This window comes from Bos indicus x Bos taurus, chromosome 24, assembly GCF_003369695.1.
Source record: "Bos indicus x Bos taurus breed Angus x Brahman F1 hybrid chromosome 24, Bos_hybrid_MaternalHap_v2.0, whole genome shotgun sequence".
Taxonomy (NCBI): domain Eukaryota; kingdom Metazoa; phylum Chordata; class Mammalia; order Artiodactyla; family Bovidae; genus Bos; species Bos indicus x Bos taurus.
The window spans coordinates 62317143-62338452 of NC_040099.1; the positions used below are offsets into that span (position 1 = coordinate 62317143).

General features: G+C 39.8%; 1 protein-coding gene across 1 annotated transcript; it reads left to right on the plus strand.

Annotated features, from left to right (window-relative positions):
* Window positions 1–1436: 1436 nt before the first annotated feature.
* Window positions 1437–20321, plus strand: LOC113882832 (serpin B10). Its single transcript, XM_027525969.1, has 7 exons — window positions 1437–1607; window positions 5620–5685; window positions 6112–6249; window positions 7551–7668; window positions 13876–14018; window positions 17278–17433; window positions 19503–20321. Exons 1-7 carry the CDS (start codon window positions 1440–1442, stop codon window positions 19905–19907), a joined length of 1194 nt encoding a protein of 397 aa, XP_027381770.1. The 5' UTR covers window positions 1437–1439; the 3' UTR covers window positions 19908–20321.
* The last annotated feature ends 989 nt before the right edge of the window (window positions 20322–21310 follow it).

The window sequence follows — 21310 nt, forward strand, 5'->3', positions numbered from 1 at the left end:
GAATTTGGTTTATTTTAAATTATTTAATCAGTTTGAGAAATTATTTGGCTATAAAATCACAATAGATTAAACTCACTATTTCTTTGATAGCAATCCAGTTTTAAAAATCTTAAATGAGAATATCAGGGTGATTAGAGGTGAAATTTAGAAACCGAATACAATATTTTTAAAAATGAGAAAGCTTGAGTTTCTTTGTTCATTATGATTGGTTTCAGGGGGTCTCAAGTGAGTGAGAATAAAGACAAGAGTCTTGACTTCTCTACTTCTCTATAAGCATTTCCACTAGACTGTGAAAGTTTCAGGTTTAAATAGATTTTTAAAAATGGTGACTAGAACCTTAACTATAAACACTCTAAATAAAAAATAAATAAATATTTGGAAGTTTCCATTTTGTACAAAGTCCTGAGATGGGTGCTAGCAGATGCACAAAGCAGAATAAGAAAATTTTGCTCTCAGGGAACTTGTTCTAGAGATGAAAAGATACGAACATATGAAAACAGAACTAGCAGTGTGATAAGCACCAGGCAGTGGCAAAAGCTACCTTATGGGACTTTGGTGGTAGACACGCTCTTGTGAACCCCTAAGTTCAGAAAAAGCATCCAGAGGAAAAGGTATGGAGCAGGGTTGGGTTTCATCTTATTATGAAGGAGGATAAAGGCTCTCCATGAACCAGGATACCATCTATCAAGGTGCGCATGGATAAACAAGGTTAAAAAGTATAAAAATAAGGATGAAAGATAAGTGAGAAAAAGTACAAAGTCAAAAAGGTGTATAATTATTCCTCATTTACTGGTGAAGCCAGCAGGTATGTGGTGTATAGAAAAGAAGCACTTGGCTGATTCTACTGCAATTTAAACTCTGGCAATTTCAACAGGAAGACCCAAATGACCAGAATCCAGGTGTTCTCTCAGGTGTTTCAGCGCTAGAATTTGAGGGCGTTCTCTCAAACTTTCTGGACTTCAGTTTTCTAAGATTTAAAATAATACTGGAATTATTTTCATTCAGCTCTTAGGAGGGCATAAATACAGATATATAGATTATTGTTGTTGTTTAGTTGCTAAATCGTGTCTGACTCTTGGTGACCCATTGAATGTAGCCTGCCAGACTCCTCTGTCCATGGGATTTCCTAGGCAAGAATGCTGGAGTAGGTTGCCATTTCCTTCTCGAGGGATCTTCCTGACCCAGGGACTGAACCCATGTCTCTTGCATTGGCAGGCCAATTTTTTACCACTGAGCCACCAGGGAAGCCCCATATAGATTGTTACATAGGTTATTATGTATATAATCAGGTTGGATAATACATTCTTTTGTCATTTCAATGAAGGATGATAGAAAAGATAATTGTGTTAGCCAAAAAATCCATTTAAAAAAAGTAAAATAAATGGAAAAGATTATTAATATGTTCTTTAACTCTGCTTTATTTTTCTTAGATCTTCCCAATGGACTTTCTAGCAAAATCTATCAACCAATTTGCTCTGGAGTTTAGTAAAAAGCTAGCTGAATCTGCTGAGGGTAAAAATATCTTCTTTTCTCCCTGGGGGATCTCAGCCTCCTTGGCCATGGTGTATTTGGGCACCAAAGGGACCACTGCAGCCCAAATGGCCCAGGTGAGTAAGAAAGGTCAACTATCCTCTACTGGCTTAAAATGAAATGCTTTTATTTGGCTTTTACCTTCATTCCTCTCCTGGAACCCAAATAGTCCACATTTTACAATCATGTCTTCCAAAATAAAACACACACACATTTTCCAGACATTAAAAAGTAAGGCTGAGAAAGTGAATCAACAGACAACTGTTTCTAGGAAAACTATTTAAGAACCAGTGTTCTCTGGCAAAATCAGACGGAGACATGAGGTTATCAAGTTTGGTTCAATGTCAAATTTTTTAAAAATTCTGATTATTAAAATATTTCAAGAAAGTCATGGCTCGTACTTTAATAGAGTTAGTCATCATCTTTCTAATCTTGGAAGGATTTTCTTAAAAACACAAATAGAAGACTTCTTTGGTGGCTCAGTGGTTAAAATCTGCTTGCCAATGTAGGGGACATGGTTTGATTCCTGCTCGGGGAAGATCCTACAGGCTGCAGGGCAACTATTGTAGCCTGTGCACCTAGAGCCTAGGCTCCAAAACAAGGGAAGCCCCACTCAAAGAGTAGCCTTCAGGCACTTCAAATAAAGAAAGCCCACATGCCCACGCAAAGCAGCAAAGACCCAGCACAGTCAAAAATAAATAAACAAAATAATAATAAATTGATTTAAAAAGACACAAATAAAAAAATCAGGTGAAATCTGTTTCTCATGCTTTGTTTGGTTGTTACTTTGTTCAGTCCCTGCTTGTCTGGGTGAATCTAATGAATACATGAAGAGCATTAAAATAGTAGAACAGTATTACTGTTTGTTTCCAAGGCAAACCATTCAATATCACAGTAATCCAAGTCTATGCCCCAACCACTAATGCTGAAGAAGCTGAAGTTGAGTGGTTCTATGAATATGAAGACCTACAAGACCTTCTAGAACAAACACCCAAAAAAGATGTCCTTTTCATTATAGGAGATGGGAATGCAAAAGTAGGAAGTCAAGAGATACCTGGAGTAACAGGCAAATTTGGCCTTGGTGTACAAAGTGAAGCAGGGCAAAGGCTAATAGAGTTTTGCCAAGAGAACGTGCTGGTGATAGCAAACACCCTCTTCCAACAACACAAGAGAAGACTCTACACATGGACATCACTAGATGGTCAATACTGAAATCAGATTGATTATATTTTTTGCAGCCAAAGTTGGAGAAGCTCTATACAGTCAGCAAAAACAAGACCAGGAGCTGACTGTGGCTCAGATCATGAACTCCTTATTGCCAAATTGAGACTTAAATTGAAGAAAGTAGGGAAAACCACCAGACCATTCAGGTATGACCTAAATCAAATCCCCTATGATTATACAGTGGAAGTGAGAAATAGATATAAGAGACTAGATCTGATATATAGAGTGCCTGATGAACTATGGATGGAAGTTTGTGACAGTGTACAGGAGGCAGTGATCAAGACCATCCCCAAGAAAAAGAAATGCAAAAAGGCAAAATGGTTGTCTGAGGAGGACTTACAAATAGCTGAGAAAAGAAGAGAAGCTAAAGGCAGAGGAGAAAAGTAAAGATACACCAGTTTGAATGCAGAGTTCAAAAGAATAGCAAGGAGAGATAAGAAAGCTTTCCTCAGCAATCAGTGCAAAGAAATAGAGGAAAACAATAGAATGGGAAAGACTAGAGATCGCTTTAAGAAAATTAGAGATACCAAGGGGACATTTCATGCAAAGATGGGCTCAATAAAGGACAGAAATGGTATGGACCTAACAAAAGCAGAAGATATTAAGTAGAGGTGGAAACAATACACAGAAGAACTATACAAAAAAGATCTTCATGACCCAGATAATCACGATGGTGTGATCACTCACCTAGAGCCAGGCATCCTGGAATGAGAAGTGAAGTGGGCCTTAGGAAACATCACCATGAACAAAGCTAGTGACGGAATTCCAGCTGAGCTATTTCAAATCCTGAAAGATGATGCTGTGAAAATGCTGCACTCAATATGCCAACAAATTTGGAAAACTCAGCAGTGGCCACAGGACTGGAAAAAGTCAGTTTTCATTCCAATCTCAAAGAAGCACAATGCCAAAGAATGCTCAAACTACCACACAATTGCACTCATCTCACATGCTAGCAAAGTAATGCTCAAAATTCTCCAAGCCAGTCTTCAACAGTATGTGAACTTCCAGATGTTCAAGCTGGATTTAGAAAAGCCAGAGGAACAAGAGATCAAATTGCCAACATCCACTGGATCATGGAAAAAGCAAGAGAGTTCCAGAAAAACATCTATTTCTGCTTTATTGACTATGCCAAGCCTTTGACTGTGTGGATCAGAACAAACTGTGGAAAAATCTAAAAGAGATGGGAATACCAGACCACCTGACCTGCCTCCTGAGAAATCTGTATGCAGGTCAAGAAGCAACAGTTAGAACTGGACATGGAACAACAGACTGGTTCCAAATCGGGAAAGGAGTATGTCAAGGCTGTATACAGACTCTATTTTTTTTTGGCTCCAAAATCACTGCAGATGGTGACTGCAGCCATGAAAGTAAAAGACGCTTGCTCCTTGGAAGAAAAGCTACGACCAACCTGGTCACCTTAGTCACTCAGGCATGTCCGACTCTTTGGGACCCCATTGACTGTAGCCCACTAGGCTCCTCTGTCCATGGACTTCTCCAAACAAGAATACTGGAGTGGGTTGCCATTTCCTTCTCCAGGGGATCTTCCCAAGTGAGGGATAGAAATTGGTTCTCCTGCACTGCAGGCCGACTCTTTACCCACTGAGCCACCAGGGAAGCCCATGATCAACCTAGACAGCATATTAAAAAGCAGAGGCATTACTTTGCCAACAAAGGTCCATCTAGTCAAAGCTATGGTTTTTCCAGTAGTCATGTATGGATGTGAAAATTGGACTATAAAAAAAGCTGAGCACCAAAGAGTTGTGCTTTTGAACAGTGGTGTTGGAGGAGACTCTTGAGAGTCCCTTGGACTACAAGGAGATCCAACCAGTCCATCCTAAAGGAGATCAGTCCTGAATATTCATTGGAGGGACTGATGCTGATGCTGAAGCTCCAATACTTTGGCCACCTGATGTGAAGAACTGACTCAATTGAAAAGACCCTGATGCTGGGAGGTATTGAGGGTTGGAGGAGAACAGCAGGACAGAGGATGAGATGGTTGGATGGCCTCACCGATTCGATGGACATGAGTTTGAGCAAGCTCCGGGAGTTGGTGATGGACAGGGAAGCCTGGCGTGCTGCAGTCCATGGGGTCACAAAGAGTTGGACATGACTGAGTGACTGAACTAAACTGATTACTGTATAAGCAGTTAATCTGATGTAAGCATTCTCAAATCACAGTGTTTCTATATGTGTGTGTAGCCTTATATAGCAAAGTGAAAGTGAAGGCCGTTCAGTAGCGCTGTTCCTTTCTGTGAGCTGCATCCAGGACGCATGTGGGAGTATAATTAGTGTCTTTCTCCTCTTGGACAATTTAAGAGAAACAGAGTCCACATCCTTCCTGTGAATTTCACATACATGCTGGGGGAACACAAAGACTCTGACTCTATCGTCAGATGATGGTCGGCAGTGAGAACTGAAGCACTTAAGTAGAAAAAACAACTAAAACTCCTGAATTTTCCAGATAATCAGGGCAATGGTGGCTTTTGCTTAAACTGGCTAAATGATGCACTTAATTGAATACTTAGCTTTCTTCGCAAACAATGATAGATAAAAACGAACCATGGAAAACATGAGGATTTTACATTTAAGGCCATTCCCAATGCTATTTTCAATGTCCAGTGCCAAGCATTAAAGTAAACAGACTAACAACTTAAATTCAACTTAAAAATTTATTTAAAAGCAGCTCTTGACTTACTCTGTTAGTCCAGGTAATACACCGTTTAAGTCAAATCAGAGCTCCCTTGCTTCATTAATCATATGTTTTGCAGCTATGGGAATGACAGGCTTGTATTTACTGATGTGTATTTCAAATGATCACACCTCTGCAAAATGTGCTCATGTGTTGCCTTTTTATTGAAATTATAGGTTCTTCAATTTAGCAGAGACCAGGACAGCACATTTTGTCCTGACAGTGAAAAGAAAAGGAAAATGGTATGTCTTATATTTCAATATCCATTTGATAATTAAGGAGAAGGTACTTTTAGCCTTTTTTTTTTAGTGGCTAAATCAAACAACCTTTAATAGGTCATTTTTCTTAGAAAAAGATATTAAACCTATAGGAAAATTTTAGAGCACACTGTCTACACTTTTTGAAAGAGTTATATTCTCCCCTTTCTTTCCCTTCAAACTATTTCACGTTCAACCCTGCTGTTATCTCTGCATACTGAGTGTGAAGAAATTATGCCTCAACAACGTTTACATCCTGCACTAAGAACACCAAAGAAAACATTTACCTGCCATGCAGTTGATTTCATGATCAGTTCATGAACGTGAAATAATTTCTTTTATTCTAAATTGTTCATATACATGTGTTTCTTTTTCAACATTTTTATTTGACCAATTTCTTTTCTTTGAAAGGAATTCAATGTGGGCAAGCCTGAAGAAATATACTCTGATTTCCAGACACTTATTTCGGAAATCAACAGTTCCAGCCATGCTTGCATACTTAAAACAGCCAACAGGATCTACGGGGAGAAAACTTTTCCATTTCACAAGGTAAGTGCAAACCTCTTATTTTAAGTTGATGGGAAAGAAAGAGCCATGTGAGACCAATCAGACGCTTTGTGCTTTTCTACAGGGATCCCGGGACAATCTTAATGTATAGGATGTCTGTGGTCAGTATTTCTGATAATCATTTAAACTGACCAATGTGTCAAGTTGTAAAGGAAACCAACAATGTATCTCAAACCACATCTAGTGATCAGAATTTTATGCCCAGAATAAAGGGGTACAACCCGCTAACACACATAGAAATGGGGTTTATATAAACCCTGGGCCAACATTTGTTTCTTGGGAAATAGAACAAAAGATCTAGAGTAGTTCCATGTGGTGAGTCTGAAGGAGCAGAGGGCGGCATCGTCATCAGAGGGTGGCTGGAGACTCTGTCCTCAAGAGCAAAGCTGACTTTAGGATCAGATAAATCACTTCACATTATGACTATAGAAAATGCTATTTACATGCAATTAAGTCAACTTCTCTTCTCTGATGGTTGAGACCCCACAATGCAGATCCTCAGAGGAGTTAACTTTGCTGCTGCTGCTGCTGCTGCTAAGTCGCTTCAGTCATGTCCGACTCTGTGCGACCCCATAGATGGCAGCCCACCAGGCTCCACCGTCCCTGGGATTCTCCAGGCAAGAACACTGGAGTGGGTTGCCATTTCCTTCTCCAATGCATGAAAGTGAAAAGTGAAAGTGAAGTCGCTCAGTCGTGTCTGACTCTTAGCGACCCCATGGACTGCAGCCTACCAGGCTCCTCTGTCCATGGGATTTTCCAGGCAAGAGTACTGGAGTAGGGTGCCATTGCCTTCTCCCGAGTCAACTCTATGTCCGGCCAAACATTTAGTTCTTCCTGTTTGTCTGTCACATTCTTTGGCATGTGTCAGAAAAGAGCCAGAAGACCCAGGTGCCCTGTGGGTAAGAAGTAAAGAAATTGAATAGGACAGAAGGATAGCAATAGAAAAAGTCAAGCTGTACAGTGGAGAAGACTCCTGGAAATAAGATCCCACATGCCACATGGCACATATATATATGGATGTGGGGGCTCCAGAGCTGTAGGGGGCAGGCCTTCCTTCCACAACTGCAGTTCTGCATGGCTAGTCTGCATCCAGCTAAGTTTACACAGGGGAGCTTAGTTTTAACCATAGCTGGAGTATGGAAAGACTGAAGAAAACAATGGGGTGAGAGTTTGCAATTATCCATCTAGCTGTATTTTTTTTTTTCAATAATCTAAATAGACTTGATTTCTCAGCTTTGATAAAAAAAAAATCTACAAAAGGAGATTTTACCTATATCTTCCAGAAATATTTAGAAGATGTGAAAACATATTTTGGTGCAGAGCCACAGTCTGTGAACTTTATAGGAGCTTCTGACCAAATCAGAAAGGAGATCAACTCTTGGGTTGAAAAACAGACTGAGGGTAAGCTTTCTGCAAGGTGATCACCAGTGTATTTTTGAAAAGTATTACTTTATCATTTTGAATTGTGTTATGTGTTAAGTATGTACATTTCTTAAATAGAACTGTGGGCATATTCTAATTATTCAGAACATTTGTTTTTATTCTAAGTCTTATCTAAAACAAATAAGACAACCATTTAATTAATACCAAGTAAACAAGAGAATGATCACACTCTACTAATTCCAAAGAGGACTCTAGAGAAATGCAAAAAGTTTTGGAATACTGATGCACATGTGGTTTCTAAAGAAAAGTGGCTGCTAATGAATAATTAATGTGTGGCATTAAATATACTGTATAACCTTAAGTAAGTTCCAGAATAAGGTCATATATTAGAACAGATTTAAAATGCAGTAACTATCCTAGTAATAGGATAGAAGTTTGTTGTTGCTATTGTTGTTCAGTTGCTAAGTCTTGTCTGGCTCTTTTTAACCCCATGGACTGCAGAACACCAGCCTTCCCTTCACCATTTCCCAGAGTTTGCTCAGATTCATGTCCAAAAAAGATAGTTTATCTCTGACCTAATCATCACAGGATAGATAAGCATTCTCTTCCCAGAGGCCTTCCAGAGATATACCTTGTGGATTAGAGCTGCATCTTCAAGACGTGGCTTTTATATTTGTCTAAGATGATTCTTGGGCTGCCCTGGTGGCTCAGTAGTAAAGAACCCATCTGCCAATGCAGGAGATTTGGGTTCAGTCCTTGGGTTGGGGAGATCACCTAGAGAAGGAAATGGCAATCCACTCCAGTATTCTTGCCTGGAGAATTCCAGAGAAGCCTGACAGGCTACAGTCCATGAGGTTGCAGAGTGGCACACCAGTGAGATTGTGCACACAGGAGATGATTCTTAATGTTTGTCAGTGTCACAGTCAGCAGGAAATAGGGAAGATAAAGCCTCTTTGCTTTTAAGTGGCTGCCCTGAAACTTTCACACATCAATTCCATTTATATCCCAAACTTGGGAACACAGCATACGTTATGCTCTGGTGACCATTTTGTCTTAGTTTGCCTGGGAATTTCCAGATTTTATTTTCTGAAAGTCTCTCAGGCCTGGACAAACCAAGATAGTCAGTTACCTGGACCTGTAGTAAAAGATGAATCCTAACTCCCTAAACTGATATAGAAGCTCAGCGTGACCATGGGGTCTTGCCTGTCTCTCCACTCCAACTCTTATCATTCTCTGACTCAAAACTAATGCTCAGGAATTTCAAGTGGCACAGAATCCCAGAAGATTCCTGTGCTACTTCACACCCTCACATATTTACTCCTGTGTCCCCTCAATCAGAAACTGCCCCTCTCCTGCCACTCCCAGCCCCTTCATGGCCACTGGTTAACAACTCAGGGCCTCCCTCAGACAAAGAGCCTTCCTCCTTGCTCTCAAAGCCCCTTTGGGAACCTTTACCTTGACACTTACCACGTCGTTCCTAAAACTAACAATTGTTCAGTTGTTCATTGACGTCCCTACCTCTCCCACTAGATTCAAGGACCTAAGTGCAATAACACTACCTTATTTGAGTTTCTGCTTTGAATCACTAACAAATAATAGCCTCGCTTATGGTATTTGTTCAGAACATTGATGTTTATTGAAGTGAATTGAGGAAGCTGGCAGCCCTACATTCTCAGTTCTTTTTTTTACTGAACTAGTGACTCAGAGGAGAACGAAATGGCAACCCACTCCAGTACTCTTGCCTGGAAAATCCCGTGGATGGAGGAGCCTGGTAGGCTGCAGTCCTTGGGGTCGCTAAGAGTTGGACACGACTGAGCGACTTCACTTTCACTTTTCACTTTCATGCATTGGAGAAGGAAATGGTAACCCTATCCAGTGTTCTTGCCTGGAGAATCCCAAGGATGGCAGAGCCTGGTGGGCTGCCATCTATGGAGTCGCACAGAGTCAGACATGACTGAAGCGACTTAGCAGCAGCAGCAACAGTGATTCAGAAGCCATGCTGAGGCAGGAGTGACTGTTTTTCCTAACTTACGCCTGATTTGGATTCATCCAAATGTGAGTCTGGTTTGAGAATTATAGATTAGCCTGTATTTACAGAAAGAAACTACTTACATTGTTCCAGTTCATGTGAGAACCAAATGTGATTGTACAGGCAAAAGCACATTGAAATGCACAACACAAACTAAACACAGTAGCTGTGCTGTCACTTCAGTCGTGTCCGACTCTTTGCGACCCTATGGACTGTAGCCCGCCAGGCTCCTTGGTCCATGGGATTCTCCAGGCAAGAATACTGGAGTGGGTTGCCATGCTCTCCTCCAGGGGAATCTTCCAGACACAGAGATCGAACCCATATCTCTTATGTCTGCCTGCATTGACAGAGGGTTCTTTCCAGTAGATGTAGAAGCAATTATAGTGCCGGAGCTGAATTAAATCTCAGCTCTCAAATGCCTACCCTCTGCCTACTTGGGTCCCTAGAAGACAGAAAAGGGCCTTATGGACAGGAAGACAGGGAACAACTCATATGCTTTCACCGAAGCAAATCCTTTCAGAGCTGAGTAGAGAGTAAATGTCTGATGCTCACAAGATTGGTTTGCATAAGGGTCTTGCCATCTTCCCCATATAGGCTGATGCACTCAAGGAGAATGACAGAATCCATTTCACCAGATCACAGAGCTGTCCGGACTTTCCTATGATGATAGAAATGTGCCATAAATCTGAGGGCTGTCATAGCAAATGACCACAAACTGTGTGGTTTAGACCAATGGAAATATATTCTCTGATAGTTCTGGTGCTTCCCTAGTGGTTCAGTGGTAAAGAATGTGCCTACCAATGAAGGAGATGCAGGAGATGCAGGTACCATCCCTGGGGTGGGAAGATCCCTTGAAGAAGGAAATGACAACCCACTCCAGTATTCTTGCCTGGGAAATCCCATGGACACAGGAGCCTGGCGGGCTACAGTCCACGGGGTCGCAAAGAGTCAGACACAACTTAGTGCTAGACATGCAACAACACAGTTCTGGAGGCTGCACATCCGAAGTTAAGGTGTTGACAGGGCTCTACTGTTATTCAGTTGCTAATCTGAGTTTCACTCTTCGAAACCCCATGAACTGTGGCACGCCAGGCTTCCACTTCTTTGGAAAATTTTAGGAAAGAAGCCATTCCATGCCTCTCTCCTAGTTGCTGATAGTTGCTGGCAAACCTTGGCTTGTAGAAGCATCTCTCCAATCTCTGCCTCTGTTGATACATGGCTTTCTACTCTTCCTCTCCTTTGTCTTTGTGTTTTCACAGTCTGTGTGTCTGTGTTCGAATTTCTCTCCTTTTATAAGGACACCAGTCATTGAATTAGAGGCCCAACCTAATCCAGTATGACTTCATTGTAACTTGATTGCACCTGCAAAGACCCTATTTTGAAATGAGATCACATTCACAGGGACTGGGGGTTAGGAATTAATGTATCTTTTGGGAAGGACAAAATTCAGCCCACAACAGCAATCAGTTCAGTTCAGTCACTCAGTCGTGTCCGACTCTTTGCAACCCCATGAACCACAGCACACCAGGCCTCCCTGTCCATCACCACCTCCCAGAGTTTACCCAAACTCATGTCCATTGAGCCGGTGATGCCATCCAACCATCTCATCCTCTGTTGTTCCTTTCTCCTCCTGCCCTCTATCTTTTCCAGCATCAGGGTCTCTTCAAATGAGTCAGCTCTTCCATCAGGTGGCTAAAGTATTGGAGTTTCAGCTTCAACATCAGTCCTTCCAATAAACACCCAGGACTGATCTCCTTTTAGGATGGACTGATTAGAGCTCCTTGCAGTCCAAGGGACTCTCAAGAGCCTTCTCCAACACCACAGTTCAAAAGCATCAATTCTTCGGCCCTCAGCTGTCTTCATAGTCCAACTCTCACATCCATACATGACCACTGGAAAAACCATAGTCTTGACTAGACAGACCTTTGTTGACAAAGTAATGTCTCTGCTTTTGAATATGCTATCTAGGTTGGTCATAACTTTCCGTCCAAGGAGTAAGCGTCTTTTAATTTCATGGCTGCAGTCACTATCTGCAGTGATTTTGGTGCCCCCCCCAAAATAAGGTCAGCCACTGTTTCCATTGTTTTCCTATGTATTTGCCATGAAGTAATGGGACTGGATGCCATGACGTTAGTTTTCTGAATGTTGAGCTTTAAGCCAACTTTTTCACTCTCCTCTTTCACTTTCATAAAGACACCCTTTAGTTCTTCTTCACTTTCTGCCATAAGGGTGGTGTCATCTGCATATCTGAGGTTATTGATATTTCTCCCAGCAATCTTGATTCCAGCTTCTGTTTCTTCCAGCCCAGCGTTTCTCATGATGTACTCTGCATATAAGTTAAATAAGCAGGGTGACAATATATAGCCTTGACGTACTCCTTTTCCTATTTGGAACCAGTTTGTTGTTCCATGTCCAGTTCTAACTGTTTCTTCCTGACCTGCATACAGGTTTCTCAAGAGGCAGGTCAGGTGGTCCTGTATTCCCAACTCTTTCAGAATTTTCCACAGTTTATTGTGATCCACACAGTCAAAGGCTTTGGCACAGTAAATAAAGCATAAATAGATGTTTTTCTGGAACTGTCTTGCTTTTTCCATGATCCAGCAGATGTTGGCAATTTGATCTCTGGTTCCTCTGCCTTTTCTAAAACCAGCTTGAACATCTGGAAGTTCATGGTTCACGTTTTGCTGAAGCCTGGCTTGGAGAATTTTGAGCATTACTTTACTAGCATGTGAGATGAGTGCAATTGTGCAGTAGTTTGAGCATTCTTTGGCATTGCCTTTCTTTGGGATTGGAATGAAAACTGACCTTTTCCAGTCCTGTGGCCACTGCTGAGTTTTCCAAATTTGCTGGCGTATTGAGTGCAGCACTTTCACAGCATCATCTTTTAAGACTTGAAATAGCTCAACTGGAATTCCATCACCTCCACTAGCTTCATTTGTAGTGATGCTTCCTAAGGCCCACTTGACTTCACATTCCAGGATGTCTGGCTCTAGGTGAGTGATCACACCATCGTGATTATCTGGGTCACGAAGATCTTTTTTGTACAGTTCTTCTGTGTATTCTTGCCACCTCTTCTTAATGTCTTCTGCTTCTGTCAGGTCCATACCATTTCTGTCCTTTATTGAGCCCATCTTTGCATGAAATATTCCCTTGGAATCTCTAATTTTCTTGAAGAGATCTCTATTCTTTCCCATTCTATTATTTACCTCTATTTCTTTGCACTGAACACTGAGGAAGGCTTTCTTATCTCTTCTTGCTATTCTTTGGAACTCTGCATTCAGATGCTTATATCTTTCCTTTTCTGCTTTGCTTTTCGCTTCTTTTCACAGCTATTGTAAGGCCTCCGCAGACAGCCATTTTGCCGTTTTGCATTTCTTTTTCTTGGGGATGGTCTTGGTCCCTGTCTCCTGTACAATGTCACGTATCTCTGTCCAGAGTTCATCAGGCACTCGTCTATTAGATCTAGTCCCTTAAATCTATTTCTCACTTCCACTGTATAATCATAAGGGATTTGATATAGGTCATACCTGAATGGTCTAGTGTTTTTCCCCACTTTCTTCAATATTCTCCCCCAAATACATAACTTAAATATTATCTTGAAGAAGCATCAGAAAAATCTGAGCAGAGAGTTAAGCATTCTACAATTTTTTTTTCCCCAAAAGTATCAAGGTCATGAAAGACAAAGAATGAATGTGAAACTGCCTTGGCTTAAAGAGGACTAAGAGGAAATGAGACCTAAATGCAACTTGAGCCCTTGGGTTGATTTCTAATCTAGAAAAAAAGGACACTATTGGAACAACAGATGACATAATTTAAACAGGGCACACCTCTTGTGGTCCAGTGGGGTTGGGACTTTGCCTTCCAAAACGCAGGGTGTGGGTTTGATCCCTGGTTGGGGAACTAAGATATCACATGATTTGTGGCCAAAAAATGAAAACGTACAACAGAAACAGTGCTGTAACAAATTGAGTAAGGACTTCAAAAATGGTCTACATAAAAATTACCTTTTAGAAGAAGAAATCTAAGTAGACCTGTTAATATTAATGGTATTCTATCAATACTGAATTCCTGGTTTGAATTTTTCTGGGTATAAGATGTTACCGTTTAACAGTATTTCATAATCATAAGTTTTATAAGTGTGGCATTTCACCAGGACATAACTATATCATTTGAAATATGTCCCTTTGCTTTTGTAGGAAAAATCCTAAATCTCCTACCTGATGATGCAGTGGATCCTACAACCAGAATGGTTCTGGTGAATGCCCTTTACTTTAAAGGAGTCTGGGAACATCAATTCTTAGTCCAAAATACCACAGAAAAGTCTTTCAAAATAAACAAGGTAGGAGCCTGTTAATAACCAGTATGTATTTTATAAGACATTGCAAATGAAATTCTATTTTAAATTCATTCTATCTGAATATTTGTTCCTGTAAATGATGGCTCTTTACTTGGGCAGGGATGACTGACCCAAAAGCCCCAGTTTCATCCCACCTGGACGTTGCCCTTTCATTGTTTTAATCTCACATATTTTATCACTCACCCCTCGCTGCGATCATGGTAGAGTAGGTAAGGTAGTTATTGCATTTATTTTCCAAGTTAGAAGTGCAGTGGGGCTAAGTGGCTAGATTCATTTCAAGTTTATTTGTTTTGGTTTCATTATAGTTTCTCTGGTCAATAGAGGAACCAACCTTTAAATGTCCAGTGTTGGGGGGTGTGTGTGTTACTTGCTCTTTGTGACCCCACAGACTGTAGCCCGCCAGAGTCCCCTTTCTATGGGAGTGTCCTGGCAAGAATAGTGGGTTGCCATTTCCTCCTCCAGGGGAGCTTCCTGACCCAGGGATCGAACCTGGGTCTCCGATCGAACCTGGATCTCCTGTGTCTCCTGCAGTGGCAGGCGGATGCTCTACCACTGAGACTCTGGGGAAGCCTCAAGTGCCTCGAGCTGTGCCTCAGTTAGAAGGCTGCCAGAACCATGATTCCACCTTCTTCACTTACGAGTTCTGTTCTTGTTCTACTAAACTAGCATCATCTTACACCAAACTCTTACTTTTCCAGAAGAAAAAGAAATAAAAAACATTTTAAAATCTCATCTCTTTCTTTAAGTTTTCCCTCTGGGCTGGCACACAGAGCATTTGTTTTTGTAGTAGGAACTACTTCAGCAACAAGGGAGATGAACAGAAGGTCACAGATACACCCAAGGGCTGGAATGCGGCTGGGTCTTGAGAATTGAATGGAAACAAAGATTCAAATATTGTCAGGATTCATCTTCTATCTTCTCAACTCTGTTTCTCCCATCCTTCTTCTCTCAATCTGAAGTCTGATCTCCATTCTAGAGATGAGTTTGATAGGTCACATTCCAAATTCTTAGGTAAAGAACTGACTGCCAAAGTTTGTGAAAATGTTTTAGTCCTGGGTGGATTATCTCACTTAAACACTGCTGCTGATGACATATGGCTGTAACAATATGTTGTGTGCAATAGGTTGTGTGCAATAGGCAATTTTCAGATGATCAGTGGGGAAAAGATGTAGAAAGGACTGAATTTATAATCCTACAGGCTAACTGGAAATAAGCTGGATAGTTACTTGGCTTGATAAAAGCAGTAGAAATTTTCAGCTGCAAGTGATAGGAAAGCATTCCAAACTAGCTCCAGTGACATGAGAATTATATTAGTGTTAGCTCAAGGGCTTCCCTGATGGCTCGGGGTAAAGAATCCACCTGCCAATGTGGGAGATGTGGGTTCAATCCCTCTGTCAAGAAGATCCTCTGGAGAAGTAAACACCTCCAGTATTCTTGCCTGGGAAATCCCATGGACAGAAGACAATGGTGGGCTATAGTTCATGGTGTCACAAGAGAGTCAGACATGACTAATAAACTAAACAACATCAAAGAAACTAAGAGGAACCAGGAGTGGGACCTCTAGAGTCTCAAACATAATCTGTCCTCTCTGCCTCTACCCTTGAGCCATCATTATTGCTCTCATTCTCTAATATTAAGGATGGAGTTTATCCATATGACCAGGGAATATGACTGCCCTTTATTCTAGCTTCACAACTCTACTGTTAATACAGAGAGAGTCTTGGCTGCTAGCTCTAACAGAATGCTCCCAAAGAAGACTCTGATTGGTCCCACCCATATGCTTATCCTTGAGACAATCATTTCAACACAGAGCATCCTGAGTGAACAGCCATGGTCACGAGGCCACTACCTTAGCAGAAAGGTAGGGCTTTGTGATTGACATTTAGCACCACATAGAGTGGATAAATAACAAGTATAAAATGTCTGAATTGCATGGTTTTGCTTTTGTTTACCATTGGCTTTACTGACATTTCATAATGTCATGTATCTACCATTACAGTATCGTACAGAATAATTTCATTGTCCTAAAAATGCCCTGTACTCAACACATTCATCCCTCCCTCTAAGTCTTTCGCAACTGATGATCTTTTTACTGTCTGTATAGTTTTGCCTTTTCCAGAATGCAGTAAAATTGGAATTACATAGTATGCAATCTTCTTGAAGGTGCAACCACATTCTTCTACTTAGCAATATGTATTTAAAGTTCCTCCAATATGTATTTAAAGCCACTTTTTGTGGCTTGACAGGTCATTTCACTTTATTGCTGAATAATCTCCCATTGTATGGATTTAAGATTTTGTTGATCTGTTTGCCTTTCTGAAGGGCATTTTGATTCTTTCTAGTTTTTGGCAATTATGACTCAAACTGCTATAAGCATATATGTGCAAGATTTTGCATGAACATGTTTGTAACTCATTCTGGTGACTACCCAGGAGCACAGTTGTTGGATCATGTGGTAAGGTTGTGTTTAGCTTTGGAAGAAACCACTGCACTGCCATCTGGTGTGGCTTCCACTTTGCATTCCCATTGGCAGAGAATGTCAGTTCCATCTTAGCTAGAAGTTTGTGTCATCAGGGTTTTGAACTTTTGGCCTTTCTATTAGCTGTGACACTCCACAGCTAATCTTCACTGTTTTAATTTGCAATTGCCTAAGCACATAGGATTGAACGTCTTTTCACATGCTGTAGGTCTTCCTTTGGTGAGGTATCAGTTTAGATCTTTTGCCTATTTTTTAAGCAGGGTTCATTGCTTTATCATTGTTGAGTTTTAAGAGTTCTTCACAAATTTCAGATACTGGTATTTTACCAAACACATATTTTGCAATTCTTAGCTCCTAGTTTATTGCTTGTGTTTTTCTTCTCTTAGTGGATTTCAGTTTTATGATATTAAAAGGCTGTCTCAAATGTTTGCATCTGAAATGCAACTTAGTTTCTGAATCATTGGTATTTGCATAGTTTGCATAAGATTATATATTGTTTTAAGTGTTTGGTACAATCCAGCTTGCCATGATTCATAGAGGATGCCATAATACTGTCAGAGAAAGAAATTCTCACATCATTTATTGACGATGTTATCAGTGGAACACATATTTCCAGAAAGCAAGTTTGAATAGTTTTATTCAGCATTTAGCAGAGGATCATCATCTTTGTCAGTGTCACAGATGGCTGGGAACCAATGTTGCTAAAGAATTAAGAATTTGGTGAGATACCTCCCCAGTGATTTTGCTGCATATATTCTACAGACTACAAGCAAACCAGTGCAAATGATGTCCATGAAAGAAAAACTTCAAGTATTTTACATAGAAAGTCCACAAGCCATGGGCCTTCAACTCTACTATGAGAGCCGTGACCTCAGTCTGCTCATACTGCTGCCAGAAGACGTTGATGGACTGGATCAGGTAAAGGGATCAGTCTATTCATACCTCCCTCCTTTCCTCTCCCCTTTGGTAACATTTGTTTTCTCTCTGTGAGTCTATGTCTATTTTGCAAATGCATGCAAAATCACTTTAGTCATGTTTGACTCTGTGCAACTCCATTGACACACCAAGTTCCTCTGTCCATGGGATTCTATAGACAAGAATACTGGAGTGGGTAGCCATTTTCTCCTCCAGGGAAACTTCCTGACCCAGGGATTGAACCTGTGTCTCTTATGTCTCCTGCATTGGCAGGCAGGCTCTTTACCACTAGCACCACCTGGGAATGTTTACTTGCATGGAAAAATAACTTGAAAAAAGAGACATCAGTCTGACATGAATATGGTTCTAGTGTTTATCCCTCCTGGGAAAAAAGATATGATCTTATAAAGATATGATCTCCCAGTTTTTGAATTTCTGCACAGGGGGGCAACCAACACATCTTCAACCCTAGTTACTGTATTTTCACGTATCACTTAAGCTTTACAAAACTTTGTAAGGTTGATGTTACTATTTCTCAGGAAGGATAAGTAGTCTACAGACACCTTTAGCATTGGGTAGCCACACAAACAACAGCTAGAAATATTTATTGTGAGTAACAAAGCTGTGTAGATTGATCATAACAATCTTTCAGGTAGTATAGGTCTTTTTTCCCCTTCTGGTAGAACCTACCTAATTAATTTTTAAGTCACATGCATTAAGCTAGCCTTAGACATACATTTAAAAACATAAACAGAGTCTAAAACATTTTTTAAAGAATGCTTTTTATCAAGTAAACACTCTTCAGAAGATATAGTCTGTATCAGTGCATCTTCAGGTTATTGTTTAAGTTGTTCACCAGTTAAACATGGTGATGGACAGGGAGGCCTGGCGTGCTGTGATTCATGGGGTCGCAAAGAGTCAGACACGATTGAGCGATGAACTGAACTGCACTGAACTGAAGCCTGATTTTGGCCAGACTACATTTCTGAGCGATTCACGTGCAATCAGTGGTCTGTCTTTCTGTGCACTGTGTGTAGTTTTTCATGTGTGCCAGATTGTTTATATTTCTGCTTCCACTTTCCTATTGGTGTTTAGAAAGATCTCTAGATAGTGTCATAAAATTTGTGAAACTGGAGAGGATGGTAAAACCAAGTGTGAACACTAAACCATTAGAGTTACATCATTATAAGCCTTTTTTTTTTACAAAGTGCAAGTTCCTGACCTGAAACATTGTCACTTAATGCACATCATTTACATATGTGTCTTTGATAGCAATACTTGGATCTAGAAAACTCCAAATTAGCAAAACCATGTGCTTTAAACAAACATGTTATTTAAAAAATCAAACATTGCTTTTTATCCTATATATGTAATGCATATGTGTATATACATATATATTTATTGTTTTAAAATTTTAAATATCAAGAGAAAAAGCAGCTTCAAAATCACTATTTAAAAAGTTATTACTCTTAAGATAGAATGATTTTCCTTTCTTTACTATTCTTTTTCTCCCCATAATTTATAATTACTAGTTTCATATTGGTGTAATTATAGAGTATAGGCATTTTATCTCATATTTTGTTTTTGAAGGATTGTATACTGTGCTAATGAAACTAATTTAATAAATTAGTTATTGAACTAGATTATTAGTTAATAAACTAGTTTTAAACTAGTTAATACAACTAATAAAAATAATTTTTTTGGTTCCCTGGCGTACAACGTGTCCTAGAGTGTATGCTTTTGTGTTGATGACATCTAAATGTATATTTATACTGGTATATTTGTGTATGTAGTTGCTGTCTTGCAAATATCATAGAAGTACTTCTGTTTCGAATCAAGGTCTAACTTATTAAGCCTATATCCTGAGAACTATTAATCTGCAAAATGATATGTCAACAGTGTGAAAGATCTCTTTATAAACAAAAAAATTCCAAATGTGTGTGTTTTGTTACCTTTGGTAATGGGAGTGATTATAATTCATCTATGTAATATCTAGAGATTTCACTCAACCTTTATTTCCTATTTCTTAATTGGAAATTACTGATTCTTTCTTCATTGGCTCCAAATTGCAGCTGGAAAAGGCTATCACCTATGAGAAGCTGAGTGAGTGGACCGGCGCAGACATGATGGAGTTGTGCAACGTGCAGTTAAACCTTCCCAAGTTCAAGCTGGAAGAGACTTACGATCTCAAGTCAACTTTGAGCAGTATGGGGATGAGTGATGCCTTTAACCAGAGCAAAGCTGATTTCTCAGGAATGTCCTCAGAGAGAAACCTATTTCTGTCCAGTGTTTTCCATAAGTGTTTTGTGGAAATAAATGAACAAGGTACAGAGGCTGCAGCTGGTACTGGGAGTGAAGTGAGTGTAAGAATGAAACTCCCCTCCATTGAATTCAATGCAGACCACCCGTTCCTCTTCTTCATCAGGCACAACAAAACCAACGGCATTTTATTTTATGGGAGATTCTGCTCCCCCTAAACCCTGCATCTCTCTCATCAAACAAGAGCATCTAAAGTGTGAAAAATACACATATGATGGAAAACACAATTACAATACAACCAGTTTGTAGCTTGACTCTTTCGTATGCATACATATTAGAAAGATTATCTTGAAATAATATATTCTAGTGATCCTATCAGGCCTATATAGTTAGAATGCAAATTTAATTTTTTTAACATTTTAATGTGACTTTTATTTGCTTTTCAGAAATTCGGTTATTCAATCAAATGCCTTCAATGCTTGACCTACCTGGTCACTGTATCTCCATTGTCGATTATATTTCACATGCATCATTTAGTGAAGAAAAATCTTTATAAAGGTGATATAATGATATCACTGATATTGATATGTGAATTTAAAAGTATTCTAAAATAAAAATTTTATTAGAAAGAATTACTATGGGTAACAGTTGTCACATTAACATCTTTGCTTTTAAAAATCTTATAAACTAGAAGAGTAAATTTCTAATTTATATAAATGTATATTGTTGGGTATAAGAAGATATTCTTACTAACATTTTATCTCCACAAAATTGCCTGTGTTTTTCCAATTTCTACTAAAAATGCTCATACACAATGTCTTATTGGTAGTCTCATCAGCTGTTATTCTAATTTTAGAGACTGAGTGTATCATTCTAGTTGCTTTTTTCCATTTTAATTTACTAAGTGAAAGACATAATCTACTATGGATCTGATATGAGCAGTGTATAAATTAGTACAAGAAAATGTGTTTTCTGTATCAGATCTTGTTTTGGTGTCATAGAATTAAAAAAAAAAAAAAAAAGATCCTATACTTTGGGCTTCCCTGGTGGCTCAGGTTATAAAGAATCTGCCTGCAATACAGGAGACCCGGGTCCTTTGCTTTAGCTCCAAAGAAGGGCAATCGTAGTATACACGACGTTTATCACATCGTCATGAGACATTTTGCCTCTACCCATAGCACCTCACATTAAGTGACAATGAAATAAATCCCTGTGTCTGTGCTCTACCAAATTAAAAGTCCTTATGTTTTAGGTGTCATGTGGACTCAAAAGAAAAGTAGGCTAACAAGTGAACAGGGAGCCTGGAAACCGAGCCAAGATAAAGGAAGACCAGAGTGACTCTGTCAGAAGCTGACAGTCAAAGAATATTCAACACAGTATTTTCCAAACAAAGAGGAAAAAGGATGATACTAGAAATTGCAGGTTAGTAAGATGCATTCTGAAAGTTATGACCAACCTAGGTAGCATATTAAAAAGCAGAGACATTACTTTGCCAACAAAGGTCCGTCTAGTCAAGGCTATGGTTTTTCCAGTGGTCATGTATGGATGTGTGAGTGTGACTGTGAAGAAGGCTGAGTGCCGAAGCATTGATGCTTTTGAACTGTGGTGTTGGAGAAGACTC